The 21048-nt window shown below is 38.7% G+C and overlaps 1 protein-coding gene across 1 annotated transcript in view; it reads left to right on the top strand.

The window, feature by feature from the left end:
- Positions 1-20966, top strand: part of megf11 (multiple EGF-like-domains 11) — an 85894-nt gene extending 64928 nt beyond the window's left edge. Inside the window, exons 15-25 of the mRNA XM_053499990.1 lie at positions 1-134; positions 5979-6107; positions 6391-6519; positions 7468-7596; positions 7743-7871; positions 8164-8397; positions 10107-10222; positions 10353-10407; positions 11862-11921; positions 16611-16823; positions 19102-20966. The exon at positions 1-134 is cut by the window's left edge and continues 1 nt beyond it. Of these exons, the coding sequence (XP_053355965.1) occupies positions 1-134; positions 5979-6107; positions 6391-6519; positions 7468-7596; positions 7743-7871; positions 8164-8397; positions 10107-10222; positions 10353-10407; positions 11862-11921; positions 16611-16823; positions 19102-19277 (1504 nt within the window). The 3' untranslated portion in view covers positions 19278-20966. The remainder of the gene's footprint in view (positions 135-5978; positions 6108-6390; positions 6520-7467; positions 7597-7742; positions 7872-8163; positions 8398-10106; positions 10223-10352; positions 10408-11861; positions 11922-16610; positions 16824-19101) is intronic.
- The last annotated feature ends 82 nt before the right edge of the window (positions 20967-21048 follow it).

Here is a 21048-nt window from a genome sequence, read left to right as displayed (position 1 = left end):
CTGTTCTCCTGGGTTCTATGGGCATCGTTGCAGTCAGACATGCCCCCAGTGTGTGCACAGTACTGGGCCATGCCATCATGTTACAGGCCAGTGTGAATGCCTGTCTGGATTTTTTGGCCCACTGTGCAATGAAGGCAAGTAGCACTTTTTTCTTCGTCTCATTTTACCACTTCCTCTCTTTCTCCCTTTCTCTCTCTCTCTCTCTCTCTCTCTCTCTCTCTCTCTCTTTCTTTCTCTCTCTCTCCTTCTCTCTCCAGAGTAATGTATCTTGCATGTATCTTGTGTTTAATCTGTCTCTGATCTAGCTGATGCAACGGCTGTGCATACACATCCAGTTTATTCCAAAGGATGATGACAGCTTTTGATACATAACTTTAATGAAGCGACATTGTGTTAAAGCTCAAATAACCTGCAGTGGGGCAGATTATGTGGAAAAATTATAACAACATTAGGGTGATACAGTTAATGATCATTTTGAACTATGTAATCCTTAGACTGGTACAGGATGGCACTCAGTAGGGGAGTGGGGTACGATACTCATTTGTGGCACAGCGAGCTGACTCCGCTTATCCATCGCACTGCAGATAATTGGCATTATCACTGACACTGACAAATAACCTTCAGAGGAAATCTGAATATTGCTGAGGCCATTCTTTCTGACTGAGACAAACAGTGAAGCAGCAGATCAATGCAGTGGTTATCCTGTTCAATGCTCTTGAACAAGGGAGGAAAGAAGCAAGGTTGGTGCAGTATACAGTAGCGTCTTCACGTTTAGTTTTAATTGAGCCAGAACAGCCATAACAGATCAGTAATTCCTTTTTTTTTTCTTTGCTTGAGGAAATATAATTGAACACATGGGCATGATAATTAGATTACAAACAGTTAGATGAATACCACAATGAAATCTTCTCTGTTAGGACTCTATTACACTGTTAATCTCTTTCAGTCTGCGCCTTTAACTTGGTAGCCTTGGGTAGTCTGTTTCAAGCGTTCTCTGCCTCTCAGGCTTTCTGTGCACTTAAGCAGTGCTAACAAGTGGTGACAAAAAGTTTTTTTTCCCGATTATTCAGACACCCAGAGTTGTTGTGTTAGTTAGTATTGGCATAGTATCCGATGGTCTGAAATCGGGTACTCCGACTCTGACACTGGCCGAAAGTAATAACCAGACTGCCAGAAATCAGTTATAAAAGGGAATAACCAGACTACTGAACGTGGAGCTTTATCTAAGCATATTCATGTCCACACATAGCTCTGTTGGCATGGCTGTGCATTCCATACGTATAACATTGAAATCTATTCACTGGTTGTGAATGGCAGGGATATTTTTCACCACTAAAGCCCTGTCAATTATTTAGTATCACACTCCTATTGAATATAGATCAAATGGCATAAAAGCACACAGGCATTTTAACATTATGTACCTTTTGTACATAACAGGGAGAGGATATCTATATAATCTTTAGCTTATTTTATGTGTTAACTACTTGGCCTGCCACGATAAAACATTTACACTACTAAATTAATAAATTATTTCCACTTTCAGCATTCAACGTACAGTGAAACCTTGGATTGTGAGTAACGCAGTTTGTGAGTGTTCCGCAAGACGAGGAAAGATTTTAAATAAATTTTGTCTTGGAAAATCATTCTTGGTTTATCATGTATCACCCATGCGCTTCTTGTTTTAACACCAAGTGTCACAACTGAGCCAATGTATTTTCTCTCTCTTGTGCTGCGGAATTATGGGTAATCGTCCCCCCTGCTGGGTCTTAGTGCGCATCTCTCACTAGTATAATCAACATCCGTGCACGCGTATACGGTTTACTACAACACTGTGACCATGTGAGTGCGTAAAGCATATTTTATTTTGTGTCTGTATGCATGTGTGTCCGGTGCGGGTGTAAAGTAAAGGCAAGTTTAATTAGAGAGGTTAAAGATCCATTTTCTCCTTTTGTATCAGCCTGGTTTTTGTGTCTGTGTGAGACACAGAGACACGCACACACACACACACACACACACACACACACAGTCTTTCTCTCTGCTCTAAACAGAAACACTGTTCTGTCGCGATTCTTTTCAAAGGTAAAGTGCGAGTTAATTTGTTTTATTTTTACCTTACAGCAGTGATTCCGTTACTGTGTCGCTCAATCGAGAGTCATTAAAGAGATTTCTTGTTTATTTTTCCGATAAAAGAGTCTTTCCGTTGTGTGCGCGTGAGTGTATGAAAAGAGTAGAGGAAGGGTAACAAGAAGGGGGAGAGGGGAGCGGCTCCTTACTTTAGCTTATTTTTACTTTTTTTTAAAGGTAAAGTGCTGGTTAATTTGTTTTATTTTTACTTCATATTTTGTGTTAATTTTTGTTTAATGTATTTATTTTTGGGGGCTGTGGAACAAATAATTTGAGTTTCCGTTATGGAAAAATTTTATTTGCTTTACGAGTGTTTTGAAATACGAGTCTGCTTCTGAAAAGAATTATGCTCGTAATCCAAGGCTCTACTGTACATATTTTTACTTCAATAGGAAAGCCTTTGTGCATTTTATTTCATTGGTCAGATACTGAGCCACTAACTATATAATCACTGCAGAGCTTACTTATTTAACAGGTTTGAATTTTTCACCCTTGCCTTGTCGGCTAGCCAGAGTCATACCAAAGGTTTTATAGAGATTATAGGCTTCTGATTAATAATTGGGGATTTTTTTATTCAGCTTTGAACCCTGTGTTCAAGGACAAAAACATTGAGCTCACTAAGACTGTGCTACAGTTTGGTAAAAGCTGGTCCAATACAAAGTTTGTATTTATTACATGGTCTCTTTTCAATCCAAATTAATCAATTTTTTATGCCTAGTTACATCAGTTGAAAAGTGCAGATGGAAGTTTAGTTCAAATAACTAAAATGCCAATCTGATAACGCCTTTATGTAACCACTACTGATATTTAATCTTGGACAAAATAATTTTTAGGAGAAAAAAACACATGTTAAGCTGTACTTTCTCTTACCACATTTGTTTTACATCACAACCCTGTTGAATACCTAAACTGATTGTTTAGGATATCTATGCAAGCTTTAACTGATAAGCTGCTATTGTTATAAGCATCTGACTTCTTTACACCATCCTTTGATTATTTCTATTCCTATTTTATTTAATATACAAATTCAGAACACTAGAACAGGCCCTGTTGAGCTTCTTTTTTTGTCACTTGGTTCACTGCTTAGCTTGTGGCTTTTCATCAAAAAAATTGTCAAATGGATCACCACACTTTTTCTTTTCTACTTGCTAATTTTACCGCTCATAGTATCATTGTTGTCTTGGTAAACTTATCAAACTAATAGATTACAGATAATTTATATAAAGCATGAAAAATAATCTTCCTCTAAACTTCATTTTAATATTGAAATCTCCTATGCCATTTTTCACATCATATCTACACACTTTTCAATGCTCATAGTGTTTCTTTAGTTGACTTCTCTCTGAAGTTAAATCAGAAAGTCTTTTCAACATATAATGTGGGTGTGTTCTTTAGGCTGTTTAGTCACTGGTTGCTTATTAGCCTTCATTGTGGTGTTTTAGTCCATGCATTAATTAACAGGCAGAATTTCCCCGTTATGCTCAGTGGCCCTGATCCCAGGGTTACACTTTGCAACAGACCAATATTTCATAAAACAAACTTCTTTATCTGCTTGTATATTTATGGCTGTGAGACTCTTTTTGAGAAAACTTTGAGGAATATTTACCAGGTATGCTTTAATACATCACTCCTATCTTCTATACCGCTTTATCCTGTGTACAGGGTCATGGGGGACCTGAAGCCTATCCTAGGAGGCTAAGGCCACCAGGCAGGGTACACCCTGGACAAAATGCCAATCCATTGCAGGGCACATAAACAGACACACACTCTTTTTCATTAACACATTTTGGTTAATTTTGGAACTCCAATTAGGCTAATCTGCATGTCTTTGGACTGTGGGAGGAAACCCACCAAGCACGGGGAGAACATACAAACGCCATGTACACAAAGATGGGAATTGAACCCGGACCATGGAAGTACAAAGTGACAGTGCTAACCACTAAGCCACCGTGCCGCCTCTTTAATACATCATTCGATTATAAAATATTTGTAGATTTGTATTAATATTCTGCAAGGCATGAAAATTGGTATAAGTTGGTTTTTATACATTGCCTGACTGTTTTAATCATTGAATGAAGGGTTCCGTGCCCCTCTTCTACTATTTAAAGAGGGTAAAGATTAATTGTGTTGTAAGAGTACTATATATTTGAGTTACGTTGTCTTTCATGTCAGTAAAGCATATTTCAATGAAACAAACCTAAATACGCACCTCCCCTTCCACAACATCCATCAGAGATTATTAAATGAAATATACAACTCCACATAATAATTAACCAGTCTTTTCATGAATAAAGGAAAGGCAATGAGCATATATAGAATTCACTTTCATGGCTTTCAGAGCTGCCTCATGAATAAATGTTTAATATGTTAAAGCAGAAAAAAGTATAGACTCTGGGAAAAGAGGCCCAAAAAACTGGGTTAATTTGTCTAGATCATAATTACTGGAAGAGTGGTAGGGCACAGGAGAAATGTAGTTCAGTCAGTGTTGGTGTCTTCCGCTGTCCAGCTCTATAGTAATGTGTCCATGAGAGATTTAATGAAGCTCTGACAGGCAGGAGGATGATGCTGAGAAGAAGAGACTATACCCCTGAAACAAGAAGGAGTGAGTCCCTCCAGCTAATAAGAGTCTGCTTTGAGGGAGTTGAAAGAGGCTTTTTCTTAAGGAAGGGGGTCCGTAGAGATATGATTATTAAAATAAGCCACTGTCACGAAGATTTAATTTTAACTTTTCTTTAAAGGAGACACCTTATCTGATTCCTCAGTGCAATCACATATTTCCTACACAGCACAGGCAACTGTTTACCAGCTACTGCTTTCTCTCCTAGTCTTTGAAGGGGCAAAGATTGTGCTTCACGTACCTGATTAAACTCCCCTGTCCAGCTTCCTCAAAAAATAAATAAATAAATAAAATGAGAGAGGGGCTGTACAGACCCAGTAGAACTTTAATCTGAAATGAAATCTCTAAATGAGTCAAATGTCAGAAAGCTGAAATATTCATTTTATTAAAAATGTACACAAGTTCTAATTTTAATTCCGTTGCACATCAGTCGTCTTTTGTTCTTGTGCACAGTGAATAGGCAAAGATGGATAAATGGGGAGTCTGATAGATGTGCATGGTCTGCTCAAACAGGCTGTGCATCCATAACACTCACACTTTCATTCTCTAAGATTAAATGCCCTGGCTTTTAGAAATATCACCTGGATTAGTACAGCACATGGAGATATAATGTAGATGGTTGGATAGTTTGGGGAGAATTTGTGCTTCTATCCGCCTGCAAAGTTTACTTTCAAATATGGCATGATATTTCACATGTACAGAGCTAATATTCATGTCTTGCCTGCTAAATTAAGTTTGGGAGCCCTCCAAAATTGAGGTTCACACTTCATGTCGATGTAGACAGTTTGAGCAGGAAAGGATTTTTTAAATTGTAGAAGGCAGATTAAAGTATGCATATTTCATATCACATATGTCCAGTTCAAGAATTATTATGGCATGTTATGTTAATAGATAAAATAAACCATATGCATGAGTGATATTTTAACCTTTTGAGAACTGAATGTCCTCACATGAGACCTTGACATTTCCTCCCTTTTTCTTTGCTGTCTATATATCCTTGTAAGATCCTCATATGAGGACTGTTTGGTAAAATTTTTTCTTCAAAATCCATTCAGTTTGAAGACGGATTAATTAAATCCATAGTTATCAGGCGCTAATAAAGAGCAACACTAAGGAGACCATACTTAGTAAATTATACTAATACTGTAATCCAGTACGATTTTCCATGTTAAGGTATAGCCTTCATGGCATAGTGTTACACTAGAGTGTAAAGCTGAGTGTGTTGTCTCTTTGGCAGTATGTCCCAGTGGCAGGTATGGGAAAGCTTGTGCTGAAGTGTGTCTCTGCATGAACAATGGCACGTGCAACCCTATTGACGGCTCCTGCCAGTGCCTCCCTGGCTGGATTGGAGATGACTGCTCACAGGGTATGAATCAATTAACCCCTCTAAATTTCCTCTTCGTCATTCTGTCAGCTCTCTGCTTTTTTCTCCTCTTCCCGTTCTTCCATCTCTGTCTCTGTCACTTCTTTTCTGCTTCATCCTCACGTGACTATAGTTAAACAAACTTTTATATGTGCACCAGCCCACTCTTTGTGCATGTTTCTCTACAGTGTGTGGTATACTGTAGGACACACATATTTTATGACAATTGTGGTAATACATATGTGTTTAAGAGCCCTTATTGTGATGTTGTGTCTGGCATGTGCAGCATGTCCTATAGGGCAGTGGGGTCCTGACTGCCTTAACTCATGCAACTGTCACAACGGAGCCCAGTGTAGTGCTTATGATGGAGAGTGCAGGTGCAGCCCTGGCTGGACAGGCCTTTATTGCACACAGCGTGAGTCTCTCTCTCTCTCTCTCTCTCTCTCTCTCTCACACACACACACACACATGCTACAATTATGTATTGGTCACAGTCAAACAGTGTCCCCTGCTGGTATTGTATTAAAAGCACACTAGTTGTTACAAAGGGAAAAAAGGAAACGATTGTGAGTTAGCTTATTAATATCTCATAATGTCTGGAATGATTTTGAGATATAAATGGATTTTTCATATAAATCACAGATTGTATTATGCTCTCACCTTCTCATGTCTTAATAACTGTGTTATACAGTAAAACAGCGATCACGTGCTGCAAACAAATATCCTCTGCACAGCATTTTCTGTCACCTTGTGGTCCCAATTAAACAATGATATAATACTGAGTAATTGTTTATTTGTTCCCAGTCGATCCTTCTTCATTTTTCATATGAGCAGTGGTGCGTTCTTCGTTTTACTTCAAGGATGATGAAATCTGTTTGTCTTTCGCTGCAATGCTTTTCTCCAATGGGTTCATTAGCGTAGTGTCCTTGCTGCGTGGAATTTTGTGTGTACAGATAAATGGCAATTTAAAGGAAAAAATGGTGGCGCTGTTTAGGTTTTTTTGGGACGCATTTTGTTTAGAAAAGGGTCACTGACTGAGTGACTGCCTCGAAACGTCTTTATCCTGATTGAAGTGATCTATTCCAGGATAGCAATGTACTGTACAGTACCTATCCATGGGGTATTATGGCTTGATGAATTATATGATGAGTATGAAGATGGTATGAGTCATGTGCCGTCACCCTCACAATCACAGATCATCACCTGGCGGAACACCCAGAGGGTTTAAACCAGTGTGTCAGACAGCATGCTTCATCTTTAGGAAGAATGTGTTTCATATCGTATCATATCTCCAGAGACGTATAGAATTTATGACGAAACTTACCGGTGTTCCAGTACCTTAGTCTCTCTTTCACTTCTTCAGGCTGCCCATCGGGCTTCTTTGGGCGTGACTGTGCCGAGGTGTGCCGCTGTCAGAACGGTGCAGATTGTGAGCACATCACGGGCCAGTGTACCTGTCGCACAGGCTTCATTGGTAGCAGCTGTGAGCAAAGTGAGTGCTTTTATGTATTCATGAACCTATGTGTTAGGGAGTTTACTCTGCAATTCTGCCGTGGTGTTGGGTAAGAGCGTGTGAGTGATCCATAACTGTAGTGCTCAAGCTCTGCATATTAGCTCAGCGTGTTACTCTGTCTGCAGAGTGTCCTCCTGGGACTTTTGGCTACGGCTGTCAGCAGCTGTGCGAGTGCATGAACAATGCTACCTGTGACTACGTGACTGGAACCTGTTACTGCAGTCCTGGGTATAAAGGAATTCGCTGTGACCAGGGTAATCACACCGCTGCCTCAGACATACACACACAGTGCTCAAATTGTATGTCTCATACTGTATATACATATAATATTGTCAAATTCATTAGATTTTAGTAGTATAATAAATAGTTCTAAATATTGTATGCTATAAATATTATTATGGGCTAAAGGTTGTTGTTAAATTGTTGTTTAATTAATGATAAATTAAATTAATGATTGTCTCATTAAATAATGCCCTTCGCTTTCTTTCTGCACGCTCTCTGTAGCATAACATTTAGTTTGTATTTGTGTGTCTGTGTGTGTGTCAGCGGCCCTGATGATGGAAGAGCTGAACCCCTACACTAAGATCAGTCCAGCCCTGAGCTCTGAGCGACAGTCAGCTGGCGCCGTAATGGGCATCATCTTCCTACTCCTGATCATCATGGCCATGCTCAGCGTGTTCGTGTGGTACAGACAGAGGCAGCGGGAGAAGGGGCAGGACATGCCGAGTGTATCCTACACACCTGCCCTTCACATCACCAACACTGACTACTCACTGTCCGGTGAGAAACCTGACATTTCCTCTGTCTCCAGTGTCCAGGTCCTTGGTCTGTCATATCCTGGTTCTTTTGTTCCGTGCAGCACAACTAAGCCTCTGTGTTTGGTGCGAGATTGTATTTTGCATTTTGCAAGAGCTGCATTTTCTACCCAAGAGTCGGGAAAATAATAAACAGTTACTATTTGGATGAAAGATGGCTAGACGTTTTAGGTTGTATTATGAGTATATTAGTATTGCTGTGTAACACCTGTGCATTGTTTACTTGGCAGGATCTAAGCCAATTTTTCCTCTTTTCACCCAGTTGCTATTTTCTTGGTCATAAATAAATGTACCTGAGCAGAGTGGTATAACAGGAGGTGTTGTGTAAAATTGGCAGCAGTATATTGTTTCAGTCATTGGTTAAACATCTGTGGTTTTTATCCGTCTGCAAGGACACACTGTTAGGACAGACGCAAAGCTTCCAAAAACATAGGCATTAAAGTCAGATTTTTGGTTGGATACAGTTTACTTTAACATACTTTAACATACGTAGGCCACAGTTACACAATATCACATGAAAAGGAGTGCTGTTTTATATACCAGTTCCACAAATATTACTTATTGCCTACAGGTTATGATTTGTTCGATTATTTACCCAGATAGATTAAAGATTTCACTTTTTACTCAGTTAGAGCAAATTTTTATGTATTATTTTGACCAGGTCAGCTTCCCGATGCACACAACCTCTTTTGGGAAATTTGTAAAAGGACTTTGGAAAGTGAATGTGCTATTGGTTTCACCTCCTTTTTATTTATTTATGACTTTTTTTCCCTGTTACAGCCTGACTGGCCTAGACCAGGTCATAACAACTTTACTAGATCAGCTATTTTCCAGGTTCCAGGGTTGAAATTGCAAATAGCGTTAGAAAAAAAACTAGTGTGCTGAGGTGTACAATCCCTTGATCAGGGGTTAGAGAGAGACAAGATGTGTTGTTTTTGAAGTGTTGTTTTAGATGACATCACAGATCAGATGTGTTTTCTTACTGAAAGTGCTTCCGTGACTGGTTTTGAACGCGGATGTTGGCAGGCAGCTGCTCTCCCCTCTTTCCAGCGCTGCAGACCATAACGGCTTACTTTTCCCCATGCTGGCAACAGTTAGTGTATATAAACGTCATAGCGCTGTTATACTCTATTATCATCACTCATGTAATGCCTCACATCCAATCAGATTACTAAGTTGGAACTGTTGTATACATTTAAATAAACAAGAATGGTATCTGCCATCTGATGCTGGATACAGGCAGAAGAAATATATTTAATAAATGAACACCTACAAAGGCACACAATGAGAAAGAAAATATATTGGATTTGAAAAAATGTGGTGATTACCACCAAGATACTAATGCTAGTTCTAAGAAATTGATGAGAGGGAAATCAGTGAAATCAAATCATGTGCGCTTATGAAATGATTACTATGCTGCATTGCGCTCACTTGGTTTTTAGAAGAAATAAGAAGCACTGATTTGATCAGATATCACTGCAGCATGCCTAACCCTACCTCTTGATGATAATGTATTCTAACTCACCATCTTGGTGCCATCTGTCACCAGGTTACCGCCTGCACAGATTGTAAAGAAAATGCAAATATATCGGCAACGGTTTTTTTTTGTTTTTTTTCCCATTTGTGTTGTGATCACAAAAACATCGCCCTATAAATTTGTTCTCTTTCTATCAGAAACATCTCAGAGCAGCAGTGGCCAGTGTTTCTCCAATCCCAGCTATCACACTGTGGCCCAGTGCAACATCCCCTCATCCAACACTAACAATCTGGATGGGACTCTAACTCTGAAGGCAAGCACCTCCACTCCGGCACACACAGACAATCCAATTACCCATGTGTGACCTTTTCACATAACTAAACAAACTAGCCTTTGAATGTAATTAACATGTTTTTAACCTTAACCTGTTTTGTGCTAGACAGAAAGGGGATAGGAGCAACTCAGAATGGAGAGCGTACTGCAATCTGAATGACCTTGGTCAGTGTCTATGCTCTTTATCTCTCTTGTTATCTCTGCCTACATGAGAGTTGCACACATGCAGACATGCTTTTATAATTAAAAAAACAAAAACAAATTACATCAACACTACCTACAACACCCTCTCACCAGCATGTTGAAATGAGTAGACTTTTCTGTCTGCATACACTGGCTGGTCTCCTTGGGCTGTAGAAATAGCAGGCGCCATCATCCTGCTGAATACTGACTGCTGATGGCAAATGTTTTGTACTAACAGAAGCCCCCAGCCCTAGCATGTGGCCTTGCCCTGCTGTGGTTTTAATACGTCCTCACTGCTGGTGCTCTCTGACACACAGACGAAATGTCCTACTCAGCCTACATTACCCAGGGTCACCATGAAGAAGAGAGGAGGAAACATATTAGTCCTTTGCCCATTATCTGAGTCTTCCCAAGCTGATATGTACGAGTGCAAGACAGATGATAAGCCTGCAACAGCATGTAAGAGGCAGGAAGCAAAGGATTTACTCTCTGGGTTGGGTTTTCCATCAGTTTCCATAGTGGAAGTAAGATTACACCACCTGCTATCACAAACTTGGACAATGAGACGCTGAATTTTCCTAACCTCAGTGAAACATCACATCACCTGCTGTCTGGTGACTTTGTTAAAATGTTAAAATACAGATCACAGTGTTTAGGTTCAATTGTAAAATGTAATTCTAGACTTATGAACTTGATTTAAACTCTTTTATGTATGAGTTTTATTGCCATAAACTTTGATTATTTTTTTTTCAGTATGTCCTATGGAAACTGATGTAAATTTCCAGTCTGTAGTTTCATTTCTTCTTGGGTTTAGCAACTACGTGGCCACCAAGACTCTAAACAAAGCCGAATAAAGGATAAACACAAGGCGCATTAGAACTCCCAGATGGCTGATAACCAAGTTGCAATCGTGTTTTTGCAGATAGCTTTACTCAGGTAGCAGCAGGCAATGGAAATACTGACACAGCTTTTTATCAGTTGCTTCCTGCTTATGTTAAGTGCACTTAAGTTTACTTCTTAACATCACCTTGAACATTCTGTAACATTCCTACCTGGGTGGTCGCTGATTTTTTCCCACTTTTCGTGGGTAAATTGTTTCCAACAAGCATATTGAGTGAATTATCCATCCTGTGATCTCCCTTATTTGGTATGCACAGTCTCACTGGACAAACCGTAGATCCACAGAAGTAGTACAGTAGCTGTAAAAAAGCTGTGAATAAGAGATATTTGCATGCAGAGTGAAAGAACAAGCTTAACAGTAACAACAACAATCTTATGGACTGTTTTACTCACCATTTGTTTCACAGATACAATACAATTAAATAAGACTGAATCAATTTTTTTTTATTATTAAAGCATGTTTGTTGGGTATTAAATTCATAGTTCGTAGTACTGTTTGCAACATTTCTGTTTATTTTTGTGCTTCACTGGATCAGGTGTGTCACGAGAAGATACACTGATACTGCAGGACAACAAAACCACTCAAGTTGCTAAAGGTAACAATCCCAGTATGTACAATTTAAAAAATGCATGATTGTACAGTATTTAATAAACATTGATTAAACAAACAAAGAAATAAAAAAAAAAAAAAAGGATTTTACTAATAATTCACTCAACCTTTAATGATAATCTTAGGAAAAATCTCATTTATTTAGAAAATTCTTATTGTCTTTAGAACTTTTTTGTTACCTTTTACCCGTTAGGGTAAAACAGGTTGGACACAGAAAAAAATATTTTGTCGTCCATCACCATAAGCTTACAGCAAAAAGCAGACACATGGTTGTTGGGCTGTACAAGGCAGATAAGAGATTTTAATTAATGTTTAAATGCTGTTTTAAAAATACCATTAAACATAATCAAAAAGCTTCAGATGCCTGAAAAAAGTCCACTTCTTGGAATTTACCAGGAAGTGGACAAATAGGCATACTGCGAAGAACAGTAGTTAGCCATGTTGCCTGGATACACTTGAACCCCTTAATTACTGCTACACTGTACATTCACTTCTGGCAGGAGTGATGTTAATCCTGTAGAATGTAGAGAAATTACATAGTTATTATATCACACTATCCAGTGCAACCTAGAAACGGATGGGTTCTGTTTTGATCCTGGTTCTTCTTGCTGTTTCAGGGAGTTTTTCCTTGCCACCAACTTTTTTATTGTGCAGAAATGAAACACTGTTATTAAAGTTTCCTGTCCACATTTCTAAATCTGCTTCGAAATAAGGTCTATTGTTATTAGTGCTATGTAAATAAAAATGGTATTGGATTGAATTGAGTTCAAGAAGTGCCATCAAATCAGTGTGACTTCTTTGACAAAAGCACTGTTCAGTCTAAAATACAATTAAAGCACAGTGAATTGTATTTATTTATTTATGCATATCTCAGGTCAGACTGCAGGATCAGCCAGCATACCGCACCCGAGGAGCAGATACTGGAGGGTTAAGAGATTTGCTCTTAGTTAGGTAGTGCTGGAGCCTTAACCAAGCCACCACTGCCGTTTTACATTATTTTGCAGGAGGTTGTCCAACTCTATAAAGGACAATGATAATTATCAACAAGTTGACTTGGTAATGATGAAAAGACTTCTAGTCTTAGGTGAATAGGTGCAGACACCAGTTTCCTGGACATAATTATGCATCCAAACCATTTTTAGGACCTATTACAGTACCAGTATTTGCACAGGGATGTGCAGTGTATGAGGCTAACAATGTTGTAGATAGGGCCATATGAAGAGCAAGGGCAAAAACAGCCTGTATCTGATTGGATATACTGTATCTGTTACAATATTGTCTGAGTGTACTAGCATGTGTCAAAGTTTCCGTAAGAAGATATTTGGGGGTAGTGGACTGGCCTTAGTTCTAGCTTGCGTGTTTTCTGATCACACACTAGGTTGCCACATATCTCCTGCACCCTGGTGGCACCACATTAAACACTTGTTAGGGAGGCATTTGATGTTACTATCTTTCCATCTAGTTCTTAGAAGAAGAAGCCTTTGTTTGTCACATATACTGTACATTACAAAAAAACGAAATACTTCTTTTCCACGTTTGTAAGGTCTTGTGCCTCCAGCAAGCTCATTTTGTAAAGGTCTTTTAGTTCCAACAAGCTCAAAAGAACTTGCACTGAAGTTGCTGTCAGCAATTCTAGCATCAATTCTAGCAAGTGCAATAATGAATTACATTCACACCATAAAATACATCTGATAGACTCTAGAAATTGCTATCTTTCTTCTAAACTAAACAATATATTGCGTAGAACTGTCTGAAATAGGCCCACTAATATTTATTGATGATAACTCATGATGGTAGCAGCAGAATGAATTCACAAGGATAAAGAAATATTTGCTGACAATTCACAGAGAAATGCATTCAATCCAATTTGGAGGAACTTTATCATGTAGCAAGACAATGACCCACAGCACATTGCCAACACAACAAAGAATCAAGGTAAAATAAGTGAAAGGTTTTAGCCTGGCCAAGTCAATTACCAGACCTTAACACAATTGACCATGAATTTTACCTCCTGAAGAGGAAACTGAATGGACAAACCGAGGAAGGGGTATGCAATTAAAATGTTGTTTACTTAAATTTTATTGGGTAGGTCTAAAATCAGTGTTGTGCCATGTTCTAAGATGTTTAATATTTCTGGATATAAACATCTGTAAAATAAAGCTGAAGTTCTAAATTTTGCAAGATGGAAAAAAAATTTATTCAACAATGCCATTCCAGTACTTTTTTTTTTCCAGTCCAGAAATTTTATTAGATGTATTAGGAATTTTCAAACATGAAACCTGTTTTCCTCGTGCTTGGTGGGTTTCCTCCAGGTGCTCCTGTTTCCTCCTGCAATCCAAAGACATGCCGATTAAGCTAATTGTTTTTTTGTTTTTTTTAATTGCCTATAGTGTGTGTGTGTGTCTGTGTGTCTGTGTGCTTGTGCCTTTTAATGGGTTGGCACCCAGCCCCAGGCTCCAAGCCTTTCTCGGGTAGGTTCCCTGTACAGGATAAGCAGTATACAGTATGGAATGAGTGAAAGTGAGTGCACCTAATATACAGAAGTTCAAACATTACACATTAAGCAAATATGGTAGGATTAGATGTAGCCGTCATGATTAATAACAGAAAGTTTCATGGCATGCTTTTTAAAATGTAATTTATTTATTTAGTTTTTTCTTTTTTCTTTTTGTTTTTCATAAATTTTGATTTGTTTTACCGATGGTAGTTTTTGAAGGCGGTATTTACTGGGGTATCAACTATCATTTATTTGGTCCTGGCGATGTACAAGTCTTCAAGTGCTAATTACTACAATTGATTTTCTTAGCGGCTTTTGTAGTTGTGCTAGATTGGCAGATGTAAAGATGCCTCCCATAGTGTCAGTATAAAATTGCCCCAGTATTGCTTGTGGTAGATGGTTTGCCACCTGTTGTAAGAAATACATTGTTTGCTTATCTTTCTTGTTGTGAAGGCATCTCTGTGGTTTTAAGAGAACTGTGCTTGAGGTTGTTTCAGCTACACCAGAAGGCTAGTGATGACAGTATCACATTATCAAAGTAATGTCATCTGCAAATTTAATCAGCTTCACAGATGCATTACTGGAAACGTTCCTTTGTATAGAGCAAAGGTATCCACGGGAGTCTTCCTTCCTCTGGGTGCTAGGAGGGGTGAAATATAACCAAACAACAAGATTTTCAGAACTGTATACTTAAAGCTTCTCAGGTTTCAGAAATAACCATTATCAAGCAACCCACAAAATGCAATTCCATAAAACCAGCATGCTTGGTGAGATCATGTCATTTGATCTTAGAATATAAAGACACTTGCGCATTTCTATACAAGGGTCTCTCAAACCTAATTTTTCTAATTTCAATTTTTTTTCTGTATATATGTTTACAGAAAACACATACTTTTATACTTTTTTATACTGTGGCTAGGTCTCTACAGTAGTCAGTTTCATCACGACCCTCATGGTTTCTGACAGCCCAAAGCAACCACTTAAGACCATGAGACCCTTACCTATCCCTCTGCTGCCTGTGTGTGTCTGCAATTAATCTGATCCCTGCCCTCATTACAACTTTAGCCTCCAGATAGACTCACACACACACACACAGACATCACCTCAAATTGATCTCCTAGGTCCAATGTTGTCTCAGATCTGTTGTAAACAGCCTAACAAGGGGGACTGCAGTAGGTGAGACCGAAGCAACTCAGGAAGCAATGGAAGAAGCTTTCAAGAATTTGGCATTAAAACTTTTTCACTGCCTTGTTATCAAAAAGAAGGAATTTAAAGATTTTTATAATCACGTCATACCGCTCTGGATCTATTGGATTCCCTCTTACTGTTAATGTTTCCAGTGTGTCTACAGTTTTGCATAAATCATTCTAGCCACCAGGTATTCAATAAGCAATTGTTTGGAATGCACACCTACACTGCTACACATGCTTCTGTACTCAGCACTTTCACCCTCCCCCCTGCTTTAGCTGCAGATAACGTGCTTGGCTGTATGCTAGAGGGTATAATGCAATTCTCTTTCCTGAATTTTAACAAGACTTTCCTCTAGGATGTTGCAGATGGGCCATAAAACAGTTGCTCTTACATGCCCTGGACACTGAGACTAGACTTACATTAAAAACTGCATAGTATTCAATTCAATTTAATTTGTATAGTTTTTTTAACAATAGGAACTGTCACAGAGCAGCTTTACATAGATAAATATACTGGAATTGAAGACAGTTGGAGTTTTAACAGCTCCTCCCTAATAAGCAGGCAATATTCCACGTTCGATATATTCTGTATTTTTTTTGTATGCAAAAAAACCTTCCTGAGACGACATGAGAAAGAATTCTTGAGGGGAACCAGACGCAAAATGGAACCCATCCTACTGTAATTTGTGTGATATTAGATAGCACCACCATAAATAAATTCCCTCTGTAATGTTCTATAACATCACGAAAGTGCAGTTGTATAACAGGAATTACATTTGAGGTTAACAGTTGTTCACTGAAGGGCCTAAAAACATTCATGCAAATAGTACTGCTTTTACATAGTGTAGTATAGGAGTGTGCATACAGTAGCTGAAGTTGCAGCATTAATCCTAATGAAGATAAACTGAAAGTCTCATGAACATTTTCCTCATAGAGTTCAGGTTGGTACAAAATTGATATTGTGTGCCTGTTCCTACGTGGTGTGCAGACTACATCAAGCCATCCATGTGCAGCTCCAGCTCATGCTCTCTGAACAGTGAGAATCCATATGCCACCATCCGGGACCCGCCGGGTCTGACTTGCAAGCACACAGAGAGCAGCTATGTGGAGATGAAGTCTCCTGCACACAGGGATCTGGCCTTCTGCACCAGCACTAACACTACCGCACGCACCTCTGCAAGCAGGAACATCTATGATATGGGTGAGTTAGATATGAAGAAGGGCTTCAGAAATACAGTGAGGTGGCATTTTCACTCAAACCTTTTCAGCTTTCTGTTGCGTTTACAGGGTTTTATATTAAATTTTCCCAATGTATTTCAAATATGAATGTTAGAGGGTTAGTTAAGGCAGTCAGTGATAATATTTAATGATGTTTGAATAGAGTGCTGATAGCCGTGAAAATTCATTTGTTGCCATACACTATATATCTAATTTTTTCAATCTCTACCCAAGCAATCAAGGGAGCATAATGAGAAGACCCTATGTGGAAGCAATGTTTATCAAGTATATTAATTTACTTTACTCCCTTGAGTTGAGGTCAGGTGTTTCAGCCACACCCATTGCTAACATATAATCAGGCACAAAGCCATGCAATCTCTGTAGACAAACATTAGCAGTAGAATGGGTCATTCAACTGAAGAGCTCAATGACTTTAAAGATGGCATGGCCAAAAGATGAATGGAATTAAATGGATGGAATTCTTCCCATGCTAAATCTGCCTTCTTAAGTGTAAATGCTAAAATTCAGACATTTTTATGACAAGCATTTGAAAGCAACAACAGCTTAGCCAAGAAGCAATAAACAGAACATACTCACAGAGCAGGGACACTGAAGTGCATAAAGTGCTGAAGTGTGTAGCACATAAAAATCTGTTGCATCACTACAGAGTCTCTGGAAGTAAAACGAGCACAAGATTTGTGCCTCAGGAACTTTGTGGCCAAGTCACTGGAAAAAAAAAAGCTGTAGATCATTATGAACTATCTTCTAAAATGCATAAGGCCAACAGTAAAGGGTGGTGGAGGTGGGATAATGGTCTGGGGCAGATTTCAGGGTTTGGAATAGGCTGCTTATTTCCAGGAAAGGGTCATACAATGTTATACCATATGGTACAAATACGTTAAACTAATTGTATAAGTCAAATTTTGGGGCAACAGTTTTGGAGAAGGTCCTCTGCTCCAGCATGACTGTACCCTTGTGAACAAAGTGAAATCCATTAAATTACGGTTTGATATTTTTGGTGTGGAGAGACTCAGGCGGGTGCACGGAAGCCTGACCTCAGCCCCTTTAAACACCCATGAGATTATTTTGAATGTTGATTGAAGACCAGACCATTTTGTTCAACAGTGTCTGATAATGCTAATGCTTATTTGACTTAATGGGCATAGATTTTGTCAGACACACCTCAGAATTATGTGGAAAACATTCCCAGAACAATGGAGACTGATATACACAAGGGGGGGAAAGTCCACATTAATGCCTATGGTTCGGAATAGGACATCCAAAAAGGACATAAAGGTGTGTAGAAAGTGTCCACATATATAGAAAGTGTCCAGGTATGTTTGGCTATATGTTAAACTCATGTTGAATTGTGCATCTGTAGATTATACTGTAATCTACAGATGCACCAGATACAGATCTACAAAGGCCATTCAGTAATTTGGGGGTCTCATTTAATAATCTATGATAATTTTTGATAAGATTATGGTAAAAGATTTTGTGTACAGTGTAGACTAGCATTTTGATCTGCATTATGGCTGCCAAGCACCATGTCATGTTTACACTCATTGCATTTCATTCTAAATATATTGTAGTATCTTGTTTTACACTTTACTTACCTCAGAAACTTTGGCAGAGCTGCACTGTCCAAAACTGTGCGTTTTTTTCCCCCCTGAACATTGTCTTGTGTTCTTTGGTGCATTTCTTGCAAATGCTTGCACTCATGCACTTAATAGTTGAGGGTGTTTAGTATATCTGTATTGTTTTATGTAGCACAGTGGTCCTGGGGTACCATTGTTTCGCCTCACTATGCGCTGTACCTACTGTATATAGCTGAAATGACAAATTGAAATTTTTTAATTTGAACTGGAGCATGGCCAAAACATGTAGTTTTTTCACCTCTATTAAGTTGATACAAAGTACTGTATACATGTAAGTGACATGGAATTGTTTAATCAATGCATGTGTAGGAAGGATTCCTTGTGTGAAAGCAAACCTGGAATTCTAAGCTCCTTACCCTAGAATTGGTCCTGGTAGAGATTCTGTATTCAAGTATTCAAGCCAAGCTGGTAAAAATGCCCTTAAACACCTAATATGAGTCCAAGTCCATCAGGCAAAAATATCCAGCCAGGAGCAGTTTTGCCAGAAAACACTGATGATAGGCAGAAGGCTATAGTAATTGTGAAGTGTAAATCTAAGTGCACTTGTAATGCATGTATGCTTGATATGACATTTAACTAATGTGTTACTTTTGTCTCTATCAGAGCCCACAGTGAGTGTCCTGCAGGGACCCAATGGCCTGGCGACTGGTTTCTCCCAGAACCCTTACGACCTTCCTCGAAACAGCCACATCCCAAGCCACTACGACATCCTACCCATGCGCCACAGCCCCACACACACCCCGTCGCCCCCTGAGAGCCCCCCCAGCTCCCTGCTGTAGAGCCCAGACCTCAGCCTACCTCTACACTACAGCAAGCACCACCTGCTTCTGCAGGACCTCCTCCTGTCTATCTTTTTATCTTATCTTATCTTTCCATCTTTTTCCCACATACACAGAATCACACAAAATGGTAATAGATGCTATAAATTAGTTTGCTCACTGGTACGTGTGTGTGTGTGTGTGTGTGTGTAGGGGGGGGGGGCAACAGATGGCTAAGAAAGGATTCTACAGAGAACTGTAACGATACTAGCAACTACTCACTTCTCTCCTGTCTTCATTCAGTTCTCTGGAAGGTAAAATGATTTCATTAAGAGGGCCAAACTGGGGACTGAGAAGAAAAGAACAAAGCTTATATTCTGTATCTATTTGCGTATATTGCACCAGACTACCAGACTTTCAGGGCACCTGGGTTGAGAAGTTTCTTTAAAAACAGTTGTTTTCAGTCGTTACAGGAACATAGTCTCAGTGGTTCGGTGGTTATTAGCTTAAACGGGGGAGAAGTTGAGCACATCACACCTGTTCACTAAAGCAATCAGGGACTGACCCTGGCCATCTGATCAGAGCCAATCTACACCATTACTGACAGGTGAAGTGTCACTGCTAACGTTGATTATTTAAAGAGGACTGACAAGAAAAAGCATGGCTTAATAGTAAATGGTTTAATAGTAAGACCCTGTAGCGTTATTGTATAAAGACAATTACCAAAATTAGTTTTTGAAACCCATCATTTTGTTTTTCATAATACTAAAATCTAAGTATAATTCTTTAAACATTTCATGAAGTGTTTTAAAAGCTGCTGTGATGGTGCACATTTCCTTATAAAAGATTTATGAGAAAAACAGCAGTTTGATATACACTGTACAATAGGCTTTACCTCTACTAGTCTATATTAAACTGCTTTTTCATCTAAACACATTTATGGATGGTTATATATCAAGTTTGCAGGTGTGATGTCATGTGAATGTGTAATCAAGACCACATACTATAATGTTACCATCTCTGTCTTTTCTTTTTTGATAAATATACTGTATATGCTTTGTTATTTTTGTTTACATTCCAAAAATGTCAGTGATTGGATCTTGAGAGAGCTTTTGTTTTTGTGTTAATTTGTAACTTATTTGAAAAAGTAGCATTTTTGTTTTTCATAAAAGGTGTAAAGTTTATATAGAAAACAATCTAGCATGAACAACTTATATCCAATGATGCTTAATTCATTTATTGTGACTGTACCACTCATGCACACTAGCGATACACAATGTAAGTTATATTTTGTGTCTAAGTAGATGCATTACAGTGGGCAGTGATAACCTACATATCGTTTGGAGACATTTACTGAATCTTGTTTCATATGAAGTTCAGTTTGATATTCTGCTTGCTTGTTTTGTTTAATGATTTAAATGTGGCCCCATTCTCCCCACTAAAGCAATAACCTGCAGACAATCAAACAGGGACAAAAGTGCAGTTTATCCACCTATACACAGCAGGAAACTCTGCTTTAAGCCTGTGTGTAAAGCAAAACTGATTTGATCTGTGTGTCATTTCATGCAAAATAAAGCTTACAGACTATAGGTTTAAGTTAACAGTAGCCCCTTACATCCAAGACATGTTGTAAATGAGCTACTTTTCTTTACCTGAGGGATTTAAAGACAGCTGTGTATTTTCATGATTAGAGACATGACTACTTAATATTAGGGAAATTGATCAGTAAATGGCTAAATGATTTAACCAAAACACTGTGATGAAGGAGCATGACAAAGGCACTTGCTACAAA

Source organism: Clarias gariepinus, chromosome 7 (assembly GCF_024256425.1).
Source record: "Clarias gariepinus isolate MV-2021 ecotype Netherlands chromosome 7, CGAR_prim_01v2, whole genome shotgun sequence".
NCBI lineage: Eukaryota > Metazoa > Chordata > Actinopteri > Siluriformes > Clariidae > Clarias > Clarias gariepinus.
This window is presented reverse-complemented; position numbering and strand designations above follow the sequence as displayed.